Source organism: Pithys albifrons, chromosome 2, assembly GCF_047495875.1.
Source record: "Pithys albifrons albifrons isolate INPA30051 chromosome 2, PitAlb_v1, whole genome shotgun sequence".
NCBI lineage: Eukaryota > Metazoa > Chordata > Aves > Passeriformes > Thamnophilidae > Pithys > Pithys albifrons.
Window position 1 is genome coordinate 67,200,671 of NC_092459.1, and position 18,753 is coordinate 67,219,423.

General features: G+C 40.0%; 1 protein-coding gene across 1 annotated transcript in view; it reads right to left on the reverse strand.

Moving 5' to 3' along the window:
- The window catches only part of GRM1 (glutamate metabotropic receptor 1), a 195,390-nt gene that overhangs the window by 147,334 nt on the left and 29,303 nt on the right, over positions 1-18,753 (reverse strand). The window contains exon 3 of the mRNA XM_071549372.1: positions 10,037-10,286. Within this exon, the coding sequence (XP_071405473.1) occupies positions 10,037-10,286 (250 nt within the window). The remainder of the gene's footprint in view (positions 1-10,036; positions 10,287-18,753) is intronic.

An 18,753-nucleotide genomic window follows, 5' to 3' on the forward strand; every position in this document is an offset into this window, starting at 1 on the left:
CATAAATCCTATATTATCATTAAAAAAATAGGTACCTTCTTGTATTTTGTCTCTGTGTAAATGAACATTGTTTCTATTACTAAGATCAGCATGGCAATGCTCTCTAAAATCCCAGATAAGTAAGGCTTAATCTTATATCTAATACATCATCACTGCCAACAAGCAGCCAATGGTTATTGGTGAGCTCTAAATGCAAACTACAGAGAAACTTAAATAATAGACAGTTCTACTCAAATATATGCCTATTTAATTGACAATCCACATGCAATCCCACTTTAACATGGATTGATGTTATTGTAGGCTAGAGGGTAAACAAAACATGCTTGTTCAGAGTCTTCTTGTATCATGTAATGCTGTTTTCACCCACACTGATCATAAATTCTCATCATAGTAAACAGGTGTTAGACTGCAACTACAAATTGAATCTTGAAGAATAGCATATAAATATTTTGAGAGACATGTTTAGGATTTCATACTTTAAAATTAGCAATGGATCCTATCACCAGCCTTGATAATGTTCAAGAATTGGTCTACTGTTGACACATAGGACTACCTTAATTGACAATATGTTGTTTAACTTCCAGCTTCAGTTAGACCTTCAAAATAATTGACTATTGATAATTATTTCAGCCTTTCACAAAATCTACCTCAACTTTCATCCTGCAATTTAAATCCAGACACCACTAAATCTCTGACTACATCTGAACACCTATTTAAACACAGTCTTTCACTAACTTGGAGTGTCAACAAGAATCATGGCTCGGTTTCACGAACGAAGATTTGAGAAGGGCACTACCCACGCTTGCTGCAAGCGTGCTGGTGGCTAAAAAGGCCGATATGGGATAGGCAGGTCCGGTCACAAAAGGCACAGCGGAACGTCTCCCTAGGTGACATTGGCAAGGAACGGTTCTTTCTGCGTTGTCTTTTCTCCTCAAGACTGACTCTCCGTGCATTCTCAAAGGAAGCAGCAGCGTCGTGAATGGTGTGTCTCCATGAATCCCGATTGGAGGCCAGAGTGGACCACTGGTGGCAGTCAATATGGCCAAGGCTGAGGTGTTGTTTCAGGGAGTCCTTGTGTCTCTTCTTTGGGGCTCCTCTCTTGCGGCAGCCAGTGGCAAGTTCAACATAGAGCACAATCTTCGGAAGGCGGTGATCCTCCATCCTGGAGACGTGCCCTGCCCAGTGCAGCTGCGTTCTCATCAGCATGGCCTCGATACTGCTGACCCCTGCCTGTTCAAGAACAGACACATTGGTCACGTAATCAGACCAGTGGATGTTTAGGATTGAACAGAGGCAGCACTGATGGAAGCGTTCGAGAAGCCGCAGGTGGTGGCGGTAGATGACCCAGGATTCAGACCCATATAAAAGAGTAGACAGTACAATGGCTCTGTAGACACTGATCTTTGTACTTTTCTTCAGGTGTTTATTGGACCAGACTCTTTTATGGAGTTTTCCGAAGACTCCTTATGCCTTTGCTAGCCTGTTGTCTACCTCTTTGTCAATCTTACCGTCTGAGGAAATGATACTTCCCAGATAGGTGAACTGCTGGACTGACTTAAGCTCTGAATTGCCTATGGTGATGTGAGGATGATGGAAGACTTCTTGAGGTGCAGGTTGGTAGAGAACTTCCATCTTCTTCAGGCTGACTTCCAGCCCAAAAAGCTCAGCAGCCTCTGCAAAGCAGGATGTTAAGCGCTGCAGAGCTGCTTCTGTGTGAGCAACGAGGGGGCATCATCAGCAAAAAGCAGCTCACGGACAAGGTGATTCAGGGTCTTGGTGTGGGCCTTCAGTTGCCTTAGGTTGAAGAGGCTTCCATCGGTACAATATCGGATGTAGATGCCGTTTTCTTCATCGAGGTCTGCTGTGGCTCTTTGGAGCATCATGCTGAAGAAGATTGTGAATAGAGTTGGTGCAAGAACGCAACCTTGTTTCACACCATTGGTTATTGGAAAGGGCTCAGAGAGTGCATCGCCATATCTGACTTGTCCACGCTGATCCTCATGTAGCAGGATGATCATTTTGAGGAACTTGGGGGGACATCCTAACCGTTCCAAGATCTGCCACAGGCCTTTTCTGCTCACAGTGTCGAAAGCTTTGGTGAGGTCAACAAAGGTTACATAGAGACCTTTGTTCTGTTCCCTACACTTCTCTTGCAGTTGTCTGAGAACAAACACCATGTCTGTGGTGCTCCTATTGGCTCTGAAACCACACTGGCTTTCAGGTAGAAGATCTTCTGCAATAGTGGGTACTAATCTGTTCAGAAGTATTCTTGCAAAGATTTTACCAGCAATGGAGAGCAAAGTAATACCTCGGTAATTTGAGCAGTCCGATTTTTCTCCTTTCTTCTTGTACAGGGTGATGATGACTGCATCACGAAGATCTGGTGGTAGTTCCCCTTGTTCCCAGCAACGCACAACAAGCTCGTGGAATTTGGCATGGAGTGCTTGACCTCCATGCTTCCAGATTTCAAGTGGAATTCCATCAACCCCAGCTGCCTTGCCAGGTTTCACCTGCTGTATGGCCTTGAGTATCTCTCCCATAGTAGGGGCTGCATCCAATTCATGTTTCACCGGTTGTTGTGTAATGTGCTGAATTGCTGAGCCTTGGACTACACGGTTGGCACTGAAGAGAGTCTGAAAGTGCTCAGACCATCAGTTCAGGATGGAGGTTTTATCTGTTAGAAGCAGTTGACCATCTGCACTGAGTAGGGGGCTTTGAACCTGGTGTGTGGGTCCATACACTGCTTTCAGGGCCTCATAGAATCCTTTTTGATCACCCAAATCTGTGCATAGTTGTGTTTTTTCTGCTAGGTCGAGCCACCATTTGTTCTGGATGTCTCGAAGTTTCTGTTGGAGCTTACTGCATTCAAGACGAAAGGCGGCTTTTTTTATATGGCAAGATGGCTGAGCAAGGTGTGCTTGGTGAGCAGTTCTCTTCTTCAGCAATTCCTGGATCTCTTGATTGTTCTCATCAAACCAGTCTTTGTTTTTCTTGGAGGAGAACCCTAGGGACTCTTCAGAGGACTGCAGGATGCAACTTTTAATATGTTGCCAAAGCACTTCAGGAGAGGGATCTATGGGATTATCTTTAAGTCTAGTTTGAAGGTTTCCCTGAAAGCTGTCTCTCAGTGTGGCTGTTTGAAGATTGCTGACTTGGAGCCTCCGCCTTGGAATGCCACCTCTCTTAGGTTTGGGCTTGAAGTGGAGGTTAAGTTTGCAGCGCACAAGGCGGTGGTCTGTTTGACATTCTGCACTCGGCATCACTCGAGTATGACGGACATGACTGACATTTCTCTGTTGTACTAAGATTAGTCAATGAGGTGCCAGTGCTTGGATCGAGGATGCATCCAAGTTGTCTTCAGGCTGTCTTTCTGTTGAAAGATAGTGTTGGTGATGGTGAGCTGCCGATCTGCACAAAACTCTAGCAGGAGGCGTCCATTGTTGTTGCAGTTTCCAACATCATGCTTGCCCAGGACTCCTTTACAGGCTTCAGAATTCTTACCTACTCGGGTGTTGAAGTCACCAAGGATTATGATCTTATCATCTGCAGGAACATTTTGGGTGAGGCGGTGCAGGTCTGTGTAGAATTTGTCTTTTTCCGCTGGGTCAGCTTGGAGAGTTGGGGCATATACGCTAAAGAGAACAACATGTTGCTTGTTGTGTAGAGGGAGGCGTAAGGACATAATGTGATCGGAATGACCTGTTGGCAGATTTTCAAGTTTGGAGGCAATGTAGTTTTTAATCATGAAGCCAACTCCTGAAAGGTGTCTTTTGGTTTTGGGTTTGCCTGACCAGTAGAGTGTGTAGCCAGCACCATGTTCTTTAAGGCTGCCTTCCTCATGAAGACGAACTTCACTGAGAGCAGCAATTTCAATGTTGAGCTGTGACAGTTCGCAGGCAATTAGAGCAGAACGACGCTCAGGACATCCACTATCCCCAGTATCAAGCATGGTTCTGATGTTCCAACATGCGAGTGTTAGTTTGAGCACACCTTTGCAGGCAGGTGTATGCCTTTGAAATCTCTTTGTTTTTGTTTGACCGCATGGAAGATGCCAGTTGGCCGCGGTTATCCAACCGGATGTGGAGATGAGCTTTGTTTAGGCCACCTTTGCTAGGCCCCTCTCCGTGTGGAACAAGCAGTACTGTCCCTAGAAAAGGCTGCTTGGTCATTCAGGATGCTGTCGCAAGAGACTGTCATCTCCGGGGTCAAGTCTCTAATGACCCATATCCTGAACCGCCTGCATGCAGGGTTGGGTCTGTGGCTTCCAGCTGCTTCCTATCACCTGCCATTTTCAACCCTTGCCTGTCGCTACAGGGCTTTGCAATGTGAGTGAACCCTTCAAGCCTGCGCAATGAATTTTTTAGGTGAGGCACAGTGTGCGCAGAAATGGCCCCACCCTTTACTCCTAAGGTTCATCTGCCACGGCCTAGTGAGCTTGGACAGTGACAGCAAATACCTCAGGATGTAGGTTTGGTTAGAGTATCCTTCTCTTAGATGGATGGCCTTACAGGGCTAAGCGAGCTCCATCTGCCCAGGTTTGGGGTTGGAGTTGTCCTTCTCCTAGGATGGTTGCCAGACGGCTAGCGAGCCCATCCTGCCCATGGACACACTTTGTCTGACCCTTCAGCTGAGACCTGTCTGGCATGGGAGACCCTACTGGCAGCACAAACCACCTCCAGCATAGCTCTCAACCTCATGAGGGCACACAAGCTTCTCCCCCACGACAAGGGGGTGTCCCCGGAGAAGTAAAGAAGAATAGATTCATGAATAACAATCATTCCAGGCATCTTTGGCTATGGAGGTGCCAGAAAGATAAAACAGTCCTTTTCCTGCTGTAAAATGCATGAAAAGTAAAGCTTTTGTTCTTAAATTACTATTTTTCTTTTTTTTTTCTTGCCCCACCATGTCAGTTGTGTTGTCATCTTTACTTTGGACTTTCAAGCGACTAAGTTTTACCACTCAGTGCCCTCTCAGAAAAACAGCCTATGGTGTATACTAGTGGCTTGGGTTCTATCATATACATTTGGCAATGTTGGATTACTGCCAGTTTTCTTAACACCACATTTCCAATTACAGCAGGATGGTACCATGAGCAACACTGTCATATCTACTATTTCTGTCAATTTTGCAAGGCTCAAACCTACCCTAGATAATCTAGACTAGCACAAGGCAGCATTTTTTCCCTTTGACAACATAGTGTTGGTTCTTACTGATATCTTTTTAATCTCTTATGTACTTAAAAATAACTGATGACTTTAATTTTTTTAACAAAGTTAAACACAACACCCTTGCAAAACATTTCAAAACCATTGGGAAAACGTGGATATTTCTCATTGATTTTTCATAACTAAGGGGCAACGCCAGTGGCTAATGAAGTCATTGTGCATTGGAGAATAAAGTACAGCATCTTCCTTTCAGCTAGTCTAACTTAAAAGAACAGTAATATCCTTTGATAGTCATCTTGCTTATTGTTGTAGTTTGGAATTATTATGTAAATTCTCTCCCCTGCCACTAGCTGCCCATGCCAGCAGTTAACAAAAGAAGTAGTTAACTGCTGGTCACTAGGATGGGGGCAGGTTTGTCTCTTCTGTTTTTGGGGATATTTTTCTTTTCTTAGCTCGGCGGAATGCGGGAGCCATGGCTGCCGAGGAGGGAAGCTGCTCGGCTGGCACTGCTGGGGCTTCTGGCTGAGACGCTGTTTTTCTCCTCACCGTGGCTGTCTCTCCTGGTTCCTGCATCTGGGATCCCGGGCCTCTGTTCCAGCCTCACCACCACCTGCACCGTCACGGCCTGCCCGCCCCATCTGGGACAGTGACTGGGGAGAGAGAGGTGTGCAGCTGCGTTTGCAGGACACGTGGTGGTTCCCCACTTTCAGCTTTGTTTTTCCTTCATCTGGGACAAGAGACACAGAGTTCATCTGGGAGCTCACCACTTGTCTGTCTTGCTGGAGAGGGACTGGGAATTACTGGGAACTCACTCTGCAGCCAGCCGGACTGTGACATTTGACACTGCTTAAGTATAACTTTCCTCCTGCAGGAAAACCTGCTGAGTTTTGTTGGGTTTTTTTTCTTTCTCTTGTGGTGTTGGGGAAGCGGTTTGCACTAGTCTGTTTATATATAGCAGTTAAGAACAGTTATCCTTCTTGTATTAAATTCCTTTTTTTTTCCCTTAAATTTTATAAAGAGTGGCGTGATTATTGTGGAGAACCCCCATCCCCGGCTTGTGGGTAAACATTTTGGGTTTTTTCCCCTCAAACCTAGACACTTATAAAGAATACCCCAGTCTAACAATGGAATATTCTCAGTCATTTTGCACGTAATGCATGAGCCACTGGCACGAGGGACTCCTCTGAGATGAAGAGACAGGCAGTCTTCTTAGCCACATATCAAAGGTGGTATTTGTGATGTCAGAATGGAATGAAAGTAAAAAATAAATACATGACATCGTGTTTTTGGCAGTGCAACCTATATCATCTGTACTGGGTAGCCTTGATCAGCAGCCAAATGCTCACCCAGTCACTTGCCTACTACCATACTCAACAGGACAAAGGTAGGAAATAGGGTGAAAGTTCTCACAGGTTCAAATAAAGATAGGGCAATTGCTTAACAGATACCATCATAGGCAAAAGAGACTCAATATAGGGCAAATTAAGACAATTTAATGCCAATTAAATTAGAATTGAGTTGTGAGAAACTTCTGCCACTTCCTCCTCCCTGCCTTAACCATAGTGTCCTCAAATGTAGAGGCCCGCCTTCCTCTGCCACAATGGAGCTGAGCAAAGGTTCAGCAGTCTCAGTGCTAGGGTCTGACAGATCTAATTCAGGCACATGAGGCACTTCTGTCAAGTGTTGTACCAATTCAGTGGTATTACATCTCTTCAGGTGTAAAATCCCAGTCTTTGGAAGGTGATAACTGCCCTAGGCAGCTGCCAAAATCCTCCCACACACTCTGTTGCTCAGGGATTGACTACATCAGGGTATGTTCCTCTGTCAACTTGTCAACAAGTTGTTTACTCTTACACTTGGATGCAACCAAGTTCCACCTATCCAGCAATGACAGATAATAAGACCAAACACCTAAACTGATAATGCCTTCTCAATATTTTAGAAAGTGTGAAGTCAAACACCAAAACCACCTTTATTAACATTGGCTTTTTAAGGAGGGCAGTCAGGAAAAATTTCATCATATTATGCATTCCAAAAGTACTCTCATCCTTTACTAAATGGGTTTTATTAGATATGTAAAAAGGACTGACATCCTCTGTAATGCACTGGGTTGACAGCAGAGAATCCAAACATGTCTTCACTGCCAAGCATTCAAACTTTCAAGAGAGGTCACCCTACCAACACTTACAATTCTACAACAGCCCATGTAGCAATATTTAAATGGAGAGCATAAAACATTGGAAAGCCTATGGAAATAAAGCTGTACATGGTCCATACAAAGTGTTATACTGAAAAAGTGTTAAAGTGAAAAAGCATGCGCACTAATATATCCTTTTCTTCTGAAAGTTTCTCATACTTTTGTACACACCATTGCATGTAGGAGTTAAGAGACTGTGAAAGAGCCTTTTCATTTCTGACTATCTAAAAGTGTCTCTTCTCCAGCAATCTCACTCTTCTCCAGCAATCTCAGAGTACCTCAAAACTGGGTATTTCAATTGTGTTTTTCATTTCCTTTGCATTACCCACATAGATGCTGAAAAGTCAGTTACATGCCTTGTCTTCATGCGTCATCCTAAACATTATATAGGAAATTCATCCATCTTGCAAGATTTTCTCACAAAATCTAATTGATATTTATTAAGTAATATAAAACCCAGTGACCTGCATAAACACTATTAGACACATGATGTTGAGTATCTTCCTAGATAATCTCTTTACATCAAAACTAATTTTTCCTAAAAGAGCTATGACCTGAACTCCCTTGTGAGTACAGTTTTCTTAAACTTTTTGCCTCCGCTTACTCCAGTATTATCCTAATATTTTTATATAAAAAGCCATGATTATTTTTTTCCCTTTCATTATCAGTGACACTTAAGATTTCAAGTCATCATATAGATTTATAGATACCATAATTTAATAAATTTTCTCACTGAATTCTTCACTACATTTGAACATTTCAAAACATCTGCCTTTCTGCCTCAAGCAAGATTGTAACCTATTCTATTGTCCTGAACATTAATTAGAGCTTCCCTCCAGATTCAGAAAGAGGAATTCTCTTCCTTCTCACTAACACAACAGATTCTGACTTCCAGTAGCAAAAGAGACTGAACTTCAGATTAAACTGAAGTCAAATTTAGTTCCCAGCTCTCTTTCTGATACCTTGAACTTGGTTAAGCTAAGCTGTTCCTCTCTGCTTTGATCAATAGCAATAGTGAGGATGTAGCAGGAAGAGAGTTATTTAGCCAGGTGTTCCTTTGCAAATGCTTCCTCTTTATAGTGAGTCAGAGCACAGTATGGGTTTGGTAAAATATGGCTGATAATAAACCTGTGGGTAAATTAAAGGCTTTGTTTAGCTCACTTGCAAAAAATCTTGATTTCACATTCACTCACACTTCCCTCAATTAAAAGAATGTTCTTAAAAGGCTTTTGATTTTTTGCTTAGCTGGGTACTTGAACAAAAAAGATTAAACAGCACATCAGAGTAATGTTAATGTATGCCTTAGTTTGTGCTTGTATACAGATGACCAAATTCATAGCATTGCAGTTTCACTGCAACTTACTTATTCATAAGTTTGATTTGCCATTTAAAAAAAAAAATCACTTAATGAGGACAATTCAAAGAAAATTTCTTTTCTTTTAGTTCTGCAGGCATAAAAAAAACATGTGCAAGGCCCATAATACCATTTCAACCAGCTATGAGGCACAATCCAGACTGTGCAAAGCAATAACCAGCCTATTTAACAATTGGCACAACACACCCAGCCCTGAAAGGGAGTCTCCCATACTCAATTACCACCATGAAAGAAGGGTATGTAAAAATCTGCCTGAAAAAATATATTGTGATTTCCAAACAAGTTCCATTATTAACTTTAGTAGGTGAGCCTTCCTGGGAAAAAGCTCAGGACAACACTGCTGGGCAGATTCTAAGACAAAAGAACTGAACTACACAGAGTAGCTTAATGTTTGGTAAAGGCTTGTAGTCAAAATTTCAAGCTGAAATGTTCCACACATCTAAGGAGTAAGGAATCAAATAAGTGGCTTAAAAGGAAACTAAGGTTTGTACTACCAAATTGAGGTGGAAGTCAGGTTTCAAAATAAGAACTATGACAAAATGGAAGCATGGATAGACTATATGCAATACAACTAAAATGACCACATTTCAGTGAATACCTACAAAGATAAACTGTAATAGAAAAAAGCAAGCATTCTTATTTTAATAAAAGCAGGCTTTATCTGTCCAACACTTCTGCACTGTTACTCTGGTAATATAAAAACACACACACATCCTCATTGAGCCATCAGCAAGTTTGATGTTTTAAAACCAAGCAAGTCTTCATAATACCAATGCCCAAGCTTTTGACAGCAATGATCAGAAGACAATGTGCAACTGAGAATGCTAGATTGTAATCATAAGACTGGAAAAAAGTTCAAGTAATCAAAATCATTCGATAATGTGGGCTTGCAAATTATCAGGAGACATCTTTAGTTAAACACATGAAATTTTGTCATATGTCACACTTCCAGATCACATTCAGAAACTAGAATCCTTCACTCCCTACTTTGGTTCTAAAGTCTACCCATGAAGCATTCTACTAGAATGTGCAAAACTACAAAACCACTAATGTCATACATCCATATGAAAGAGTCAGTAATTAGCATTTACTTCGGTAAAAGCTAACACCACCGATTAGGTTTGCATACATAGTCACATCCCTTTTCCTGAGATCTACCATCATGGCACATTTTTCATTCATTAGACAACTTAAATAGGGAAATTATAGGTAACTTAAGCTGCACAGTTCTGAAATCAAATGCCTGCCTGCAGAATGAGAGGGAGAGGAGAAGCAGAGAAATTCCACTCAGAGTCTTACCTTCCAATTAGTAGGAACTCCCCAAGCACTCCCAGACGTCTCATGGCAATGAGGATCCCCCTCACTGTCATTCCCTCACAGAAGCAAACCACCACTCGAGCCTTGGGTAACCTTTCTCGCAGCTTGCGGAGCAGGCGATCAAAGCTCTTTTCCCCAGCGTTGCTGTAGATCTTGTCAGAGTGAGCAATGCAGAGACCCTCTTGGGCAGCCAGCTCTTTGAAGGCTTCCATTCCACTTTCCCCATAATTTCCTGTTAAAAAAAAATTAAAAATTATTCTATCATGCATTTAACCAATTAAGGGGGCTGTGATGGGAAAAGGATAGTTTTTCTCCCCAAAAATCAACTGCCATTAGCAGAAGAAAGAGCAAAGGAGACCCATCAAAGTGAACATATTCACAGCTCAGCGGAACAGGATATCCATGTATCAGTAGGTCTTAACTCACCTGGAGACTGCAAGCTTCTTTTCTTACATTGATTTAACAATGGGTATTAAAGGCAAACAAGGCATGGATAGGTAGAAAAGGGGGTAAAGGCAGATCACACAGTGAGAATAAACTTTTATTAGCATTTCTACAGAAAAAAAAAAAGACAGTTGTGCCAGAAAAACAGTCATAGTATAGAGAAAAAAGGATTCGGTTACAAACCATACAGCACCATAGTCAGTTTATGCTCATAAAAGTAAATGAAAGATGGATCTAAATTTAAACACACTGATCTAGTAACATTCTGACTGCCTCATACTAATTGGACTGACCAGTGTTCATGACCGGTAATATTTAGACTTGATATCTCTCTTAGAATATGAGACCTTGTATTGGAATCAACTTCAGAAATAACCCTTCCTAAAACAGAAATACTTGAACCGCATGGCCCAAACAATATAAAAACTGATTCTCAAATTCACTTCTATTTCTACACTTAGGAAGCCAAATCAACAGCTTTACAAAACTCAAACTGCCTTCAGCTATGGAGAAATTGAAATCCCAAGTTTTCTTTGAATATTTCATGCTTGCCGTGAGCAAAGGATTTATGATCAACATCCATAAGGCAAGAGGAACAGATGGATTGCAAAATACATACCTATTAACAGTAACAAGAAACATTCAAAAAAAAGAAACATTAATGTGATGCTACCCACATTTATAATGTTTCCTTAATTTATTGAGAGAGTAACATCAGATACATTGATGCCTTCTAGACCCAGATCTTTTTGAGCAAGGAGTGACTGAAGAGGTCCCTCTTCCTTGTTTATAGCAACAGTTTGAAATAGCAAACTGCAAAGAGGAAGGGTTCTGAGTCAGCCTAAATTCCTTCACACACACACACAATAAGTCAAACCAAAACTCCTCAAAAGGTATAACCATCAGAAAGAACATTCAGCAAGAGACAGTTCAGGCATAAGTGCACTTTTACAGAAACATGGGTCATTTACCACTGATCAGACACATTATGACTGTCATATTCATGCTAGACTGCAGATCTAGTGTCCAAACAAAACTGAAATTCCCCATCCCTTTGCACTGAACTGCCCTAGTTTCTTACAAATTTGAAGCACGGCAGAATGGCCTCTTTTCTAACCTGTGAGTCAACATCCGATTCAGCAATCAGGTCAGTCTGCTTTTATTTTTCTGTGAGCCAGACATACTCCAGAGCAGGAGTAATGCCATTGCTCTGCATGACTGCAGCAAGGAGAGAAGAAAGGAAGAGCTGTGCCTGGCAGGAACACATTACCAAGCAGCCCACCCTGCAGGCTCAGCACTGCAGCCCCATCCCATGACCCTGTACTTGGGTAAACACTGTGGCCTTGTACAGGGCTCATCATATGCTGAGAAGGAGGCAGATAGAGGCCTTTCCAGGTATTTAAAGGCTGTAACCTGGACCCATGAAGGGATTTACTGCACAGCAGTACGGTTTGAGCTGTGCTGCTTTGATGACTCGCCTCAGGTCCCAGAATGAGGCAGAACAACCTCATCACTGACTTGCCGTTAGCAAGCACCTCATGCATCAAAAGGTAATTAGCATCTATTTCCCAGTTTCACAGAGAACTTTGTTCAACACAGACTCATTTGAAACCAGTGGGATTATTCTTAAAGTCTTACTTAGGGCAAGATGGTGGACTAAACTGAATTTTATTAGATGTTTAGGCAATGAATATTAGAAAGTAAATGTAGTAAATTTCCTACCTAAACATTAAGGCACTATGGGATTTTGTCATACATCAGTGCACCACTAATTCTGCTATAGTTAAAGTTAATGATTTCAAGAAATAAAATGTTAAATCTGCTTGGAATGATTTTTCTCAGCTTTAATTTTGATGAAATAAGAATTGCCTCAGTCACACCTGTCCCAACAGTACAATAGCCTACCAAAATACACACTAGGAGAAAGACTTGTCTATTAATCCAGTAAGTGTGATAGGGAGTTTAGGAGGAGAACAGCTAATTACGATCAAGAATAACATGGGCACAAGATGAAAAAAACAAAACACAAGGCAGAAAATCAGCAGCTGAAAATGAAAGATTTCTAATTGTTATATGAAACTAGTGCAACAGCTTTGCAATAGCAGCACAAAGAAATCTGATGTTAGACTGGAGCTTGCTTAGCTCACAAGAGCTTAATAGAAAGTAAATGTCTGCAACAGCAAGAGATGAGACTTGCTGGCCCAGGAGGTCCTCTTAAAGTCGTTTGCCATGCTCCCAGAGCAAGACATCCTGTGCATCTTTCCCCTCCAGGGGAAAGGATCAGGGGAAAAAAATGAACGTGTGACAGATGTTGCATGCATTGTTCAATGCCCTCAGCTACCAGGGTATGCGCAATATAAGGGCATATATAGAATAAAAAAACCAATTAATTCTGTGCAACAACCAAGAACACAGCCATCTATATCAGCTTGGTGGGTACATCCATTTCAACCCACACATGGGAAAGAGCTGAGAGGAGAAAACCTGTAATGAAATAAATCTGTGTGTGAGTGCAGTCAGTAAAGAGTTACAACAGGGCCCCAGGCTGATGACCTTTCTTCCTCTGAAAGAGCCACTGAAGAAAAGTTACAAGCTTATCTGCAACTGCCTTTTGCTGTCAGGATCAGCAATGAAAAGCAAGAGAACTTATTATTTTGAGGCTACAAACAACTAATTTTCTTTCTGACCCCTACCCAAAACTACATGGGCCAGTAATATAATTTGGGCCACACAGCACTTCGCAAATTTTTAACAATTTCTTTTGAGCCCTGTTCAACTTCTACCAAATTCAAAAAAGCCCAGATATTTTCCTTATACGCTTCAAGCAGAATCTATACAGCAGCATAAAGGTAAATTCGAAACCTGTCGCATCTCCAACTTCACCAAGAGGATTGCTGTAACACTTTTCCTCTGAGTGCCAAAGAAAGGGTGGCTTCAACACTCCAAAAATTCTAGATAAGGCCATTTCTGAGAGGGATCCACATATGTAAAAATGCTGCTGAGATACATGCAGTGGCAACTATTCTTACTCATTGCATTCTATGCATTAAATATCTTGAAAAACCATTAAAATACTGTAGTAAAAATCAAAGATGCTGATCAAGAGAAGACATACAAAAGAAGCTAACAAGAAGTCAACTGAATACATTGCCCCTCTGCATCAGTAAATATTAAATTTGTGCCACAGCCATAGCACTATTGCTTGTATTAACACTTGAGTAGCAGGAGGAGCAGAACCCATAAGCTCCATCTAAAAGATTTATATTTTTTTTTCTTTTAATTATAGTAGTTTGGAAAATTAGCCCCCATTCTCTTTGTCAAGAGAACCATTTATTTTTTATTTATGGAATGAAACAGAAGCAACTCTCCAATGAGGTACTTAGGAGGATCTTGGAGATTGTGTTCCTAAGGAATGCATAGAATGGCTGTGTACGTCTTCCCAAGCCACATGACAGTGTGTTAAGATTTTGGTGGGCTTAGAAACAAAATAATGTGACCTGCATAAATTTATGTCTGATTTCATTCAAGGATAGAGATTATTTATGTGAGAACATAAAGGAAATGTATGCTGAAGAGATCATTTCCTTGAAATATGGGCTAATACCTGCAAAAAAAAAAATCTTAAAGAAGACCATAATGCTGAAGAGGAAGACAGACTGCTTTTTTCACTCTGCTTTCAGAGGCAATAGGATATAACAACTACTATTTTAAAATCCTTTTAGAGGAATACCTACAAAACCAACAAAATCCACAGCAGAGAACTGCCTGGAAGAATGCTCCAGTGGACTTAAATGACAAAAATCAGGGAGCAGGAATTACTTCATGTACCTGGGCCATGAGCAATCTCTTCAGTTGAGATCACCTATTCCTCACCATTAGGGACTAATTAACTGCATTTATTCCTCTGAACCACAGCAACCACAACCTAGATCAGAGGTGAATTCACCAAAAAAACCCATACAACCTGCAAGCACACAGCAAAGGCAATGCACTGATAATGCAACCACAAATTAGAGCTTCACACAGGGTACTACAGAAGGAAATCACACTGCGAGAAGATCCCCCTTTTTCAAAATAACAACTAAGAAACTATTCTTTGTACTCTTCTTTCCCCTCTCATCATTATGATCTGTTTTTTCACCTCTCCTCAGCTTGTAGGTTGCAGGAGTATAAAGTTGGTTTCAGCGTTCAGTATTGAGTCACTATAAGACATTTTTTCAGCTAATTAACTGCTTTTTTGGCAGAGAGAAAAATCAGATGAGAACAAGAGTTCTGCATGACCTAATAGCAAGGAGTAACTACTCAAACACTTCACTACTGAGAAGGCAGGTTATTTGAGAAGAGCAAAACATGCACACAGTCTGATTATCAATTTACTTCCTGACATACTTGAATAACTAATTTGTAAAAACTAGTGATGGTATTTAACATGACGGTAACCGCAGAGTGGTCAAATACAAGTCTGAGAAGACTGGAAAGTTTTGGACCACTGAACAGAAAAGGCAAAGAGAGTGCCTGTTTTCTCTCTTATGCTATGCTTCCCTATGCCACAGGAGAGCCTTTGAATAGGGGCAGTTAATGTGGGGAAAAAAAAAAGAGTTATCTAACAATATATTTTTTATCAGTTTAACCATATCAAATAACCACATATATACTCTTAGTCCATTGCAAGCTAAAAAAGTTCATCCATCATATTTAAACTAGTATGTTAGTAGCAAGCTGGGATCACATAAATAATCAGCTAATGTATCTCAGATGACCACTTCCTAACCTGTTATAATTCAACCACTTACATCTGTTTGCCCATACCTTTGATTGGGAGAGTTAAAAGGAGTAAAAATAAAAGTCCATATTTATTCCCTGAATGCAACAGGCTGACAAAAATAAAAGAAAAGTTGTAGGAATTGATTTGCCAATGTGTGTTATTTTGGTCAGTCCCAAGCATAAACACTACACTCCCAAGCTGGAACACATCTTGCAGGGCCATTGAACTGACCATTCACCCCTCTGCCAGACTTTGTCACTGTGAAAAGGGCAAAGATCCAACACTTCCATGTTTCCCCAGACTATCTTTTTCAAGGTCATCACACTTATGTCAGGAGGGGCTACATTTTACCAGTTATCAATTATACCAAGTAGGATTTGTGTTTCATTTTTTGGTAAGCTCTCTTTACTTAATGTTGACTTCACTACTTAAAGCCCTTTACTGCGCAATTTCTTGTCAGAGTTCATATAGCTTTCTCAGCATAATTTTCTTCCTTCACTGAACATATCTCATATCAAGTTTTTTTAAAGGACAACTTCAAAGCAGGCAAGTTAGGCTATGAGAACACTTCACAAACTCTAAAAGACTGGCTATTATAAGAAGAATTCTGTATAGACATAGGTTTTAATCCTGTTACCAGTCAAAACAAAACAGCAGAGTAAATATCAAAAGAAAAAACTTCACTTGATCTACAATCCCAGACTAATCGTAGAGTTTAAAAGGATAATCTTTACCACTTATTTCACTCTCAGTGGTTTGCTGAAAAAGAAGCAAACCAAAACCTGCTTCACAAAGAAAACTGAAGCGGCTATCTCAATTTTTCTGAGTACAATGTCTTTAAAGAAGAGAAAAACAAGTCTTGAAAACATTGGTCTCTAAGGACAGTTGAATACAGGTTGAACACCACAGACACTGACTACAAATTTTCCTCTCCTAAGGACCAGCTGGATTTTTCTGTGCTCCCTGTTGCTTAGATTGAGTCCAGCTACTCATCTCCTCAGTTTTAAAGTTGCTTTTAGAATGCTATTGCCCACAGGTATCCAAAATCTCCTTACCACCATGAATTTGCCTCCCAGACCAACTCATGACTCTGTGCAAGTCTGCATATCTCGAATGTTTCCCTACCTATTTTAATTTTACATAGCTGGAGAAACTTTGTATTGAATGGAGGCCTCACTGTCCTTTAGTTAATGGGAAGAAAATCCACTATTGGAAATTGCAAGAGCACTGTAAACACTGTCTTCATTTAAGGTACCTTAGCAAAGTTTTCTGGACTCACCAGATTTCCAAGCAACTGCACTATAGCTTTACAAATACTAGAAATAAATGTTAAATGAATGAATTGAGTCATCTTTGGTACACTACAGATCTCAGCCATCTGTGCTTACAGCATATTATCTACAGGCCCTTCCAGAAGGGCAGAAAGTGAGCTGTTGAGGCCAGACTAGTCTTTTTCTGTTTTCTGATGTCAAGTAAAACTGAGTGCCAAGGAAAAAATAGGAACAGAAACTGAAAGTGTGAATTAGATTATTTTTAGACATTAAACAATACACTATTCCTAACATAAACCAGCTTTTTAGAGAAATACGATCATATTTCAAATAAGAAAATTCACATGATTTTATTAAACTAAGTTACTTTTTGTAATTACGCACAAAGTACATAAATTTTGCCAAACAGCTTACCATCATGATGTGTTACCTCAGCAAAGAAGACCAAGACAAAGGTAAAGAATCTCTGCTACTGAGTAACACAATAGCATTTAAGGCTTCACCCTGAAAGCAGCAGGTGCATCATCTTAAACAACTAATTGATGCCTTTGTCAGAAATACAGGCACAGGTGAAGTTAGTCTGAAGTAATGAGACTATTAGTGCTAAATGACACTTCCTTAATAAGAGAAATGCCAAACTGTGATCTCATATCAGTTTTTTTCCCTAAATATATTCCAAGCATACACCCAATGGTTATTTATTATGTTTTTAACAAGTTGTAGATTTTTATATTCTAGCAAAACTATTTCAGCTCCAAACCTTGCTGACACATAGTGTTGTAACAAATTCACTTGTTGAACTTAGTCTTTCTGTTCTTGACTTATCAATAATGAAGTGCTAGTTTTCTTCAGAAAGTATTAAAATAATGTAATGATACCTAACATTAACTGTTGGTTGGTTCTGGTGGTTGGCATTGATTGAACAAAGTGTCATAATTTCTTCTTATGTTTCTTGATGAGTTTGGAAAAAGGAAACATAAGAATAAATTTTCTACTCTTATGATTTGTTTTTAAGCTTGCTGTGAATATTAAAGTTAGTAGAATCATTTACAAAAATAGTAATAGAAAGAATACCCAGAAGGGACATCAAAGTAGGAAGACAATATTTTTTAATATGAGCAGACATTTCAAGAAGAAGGAATGAAGTGTATGCTCATGCTTTGGCAGTTGGGTTAGCTCAGATCCAAGCACAGGATTTAAAATCTCCAGCGATCAAAGATCATGCATACAAGTAACCTACTATGAATGAGAGTTTGAACATAAAAGTCTAATGGAGTTATCTGGTTTCTGAGTCTGCTGGCAGTGAGCAATTAATTTCTGACCTTCCCTACAATTTTTAGACTTAAAGGTGACTATTACATTTTTGTGAATCAAGATACTCACATTAACTCACTAATTATATGTTTTCATGGGCTGGCACTTAGAGAGGCCAAGCATCATGAAATGCTCCAAAAAGAGTCAGCAAGACTGTGAACAGTTCATGATGACCTGCATATATCAATGGCTTTATGAGAAATATGGAAAGTATGTTAGAAATGAGATTACTTTTTGAAGTGTATTTTTTACTTGTTTTCTAATTAACAAAAAGTTAGTGTCAAAACTATTCCCACTGATCTGAGAATTCAGTGGCTACATTATCAGATGTTTATTAACTTCTAAGAGATACAAGTGAAATATTAAATTTTATTCTTTACAGACTGTTAACACACATCATTGAAAGAAATACCCAAAAAGCTACTGACCTGAAGTACAGAGCTATATGTGCATGACCTTTAGGAGAATTTTGGCTTATGTACAATTTTTAGACATAAATACTTTCTATTTATGTAAGCCACAGCTCTGGGTGTGAATTATATCACATTTGGAATGATATCTAAGTAATAAATCTTGCCCTTCTCTCTAAAAAGCTATACCTAACCATAGCTTATCCATCACCAGAGAAACTGTTCATCTCCTTGGAATAAATTACTGGTGTTTGTGCCAAATCAGAAAAAAAACTTTTTGATGTATACTTTTTCAAATCCCTGGATATTGTAGTTTTATTATTCAGAAGAATACTGTATTGTTTTAGAAATAACTACATTTTAATTTGAATGTGCTTAAGAAAAACAATTGCTGCCTTGACTTACAAGCCCATTAAAAATTTTGATGGAAATAAATACATTTTCCTAATATTATTTGAACTGTCCACTCTCTCTCACAGCCTACTTTTAATTTTA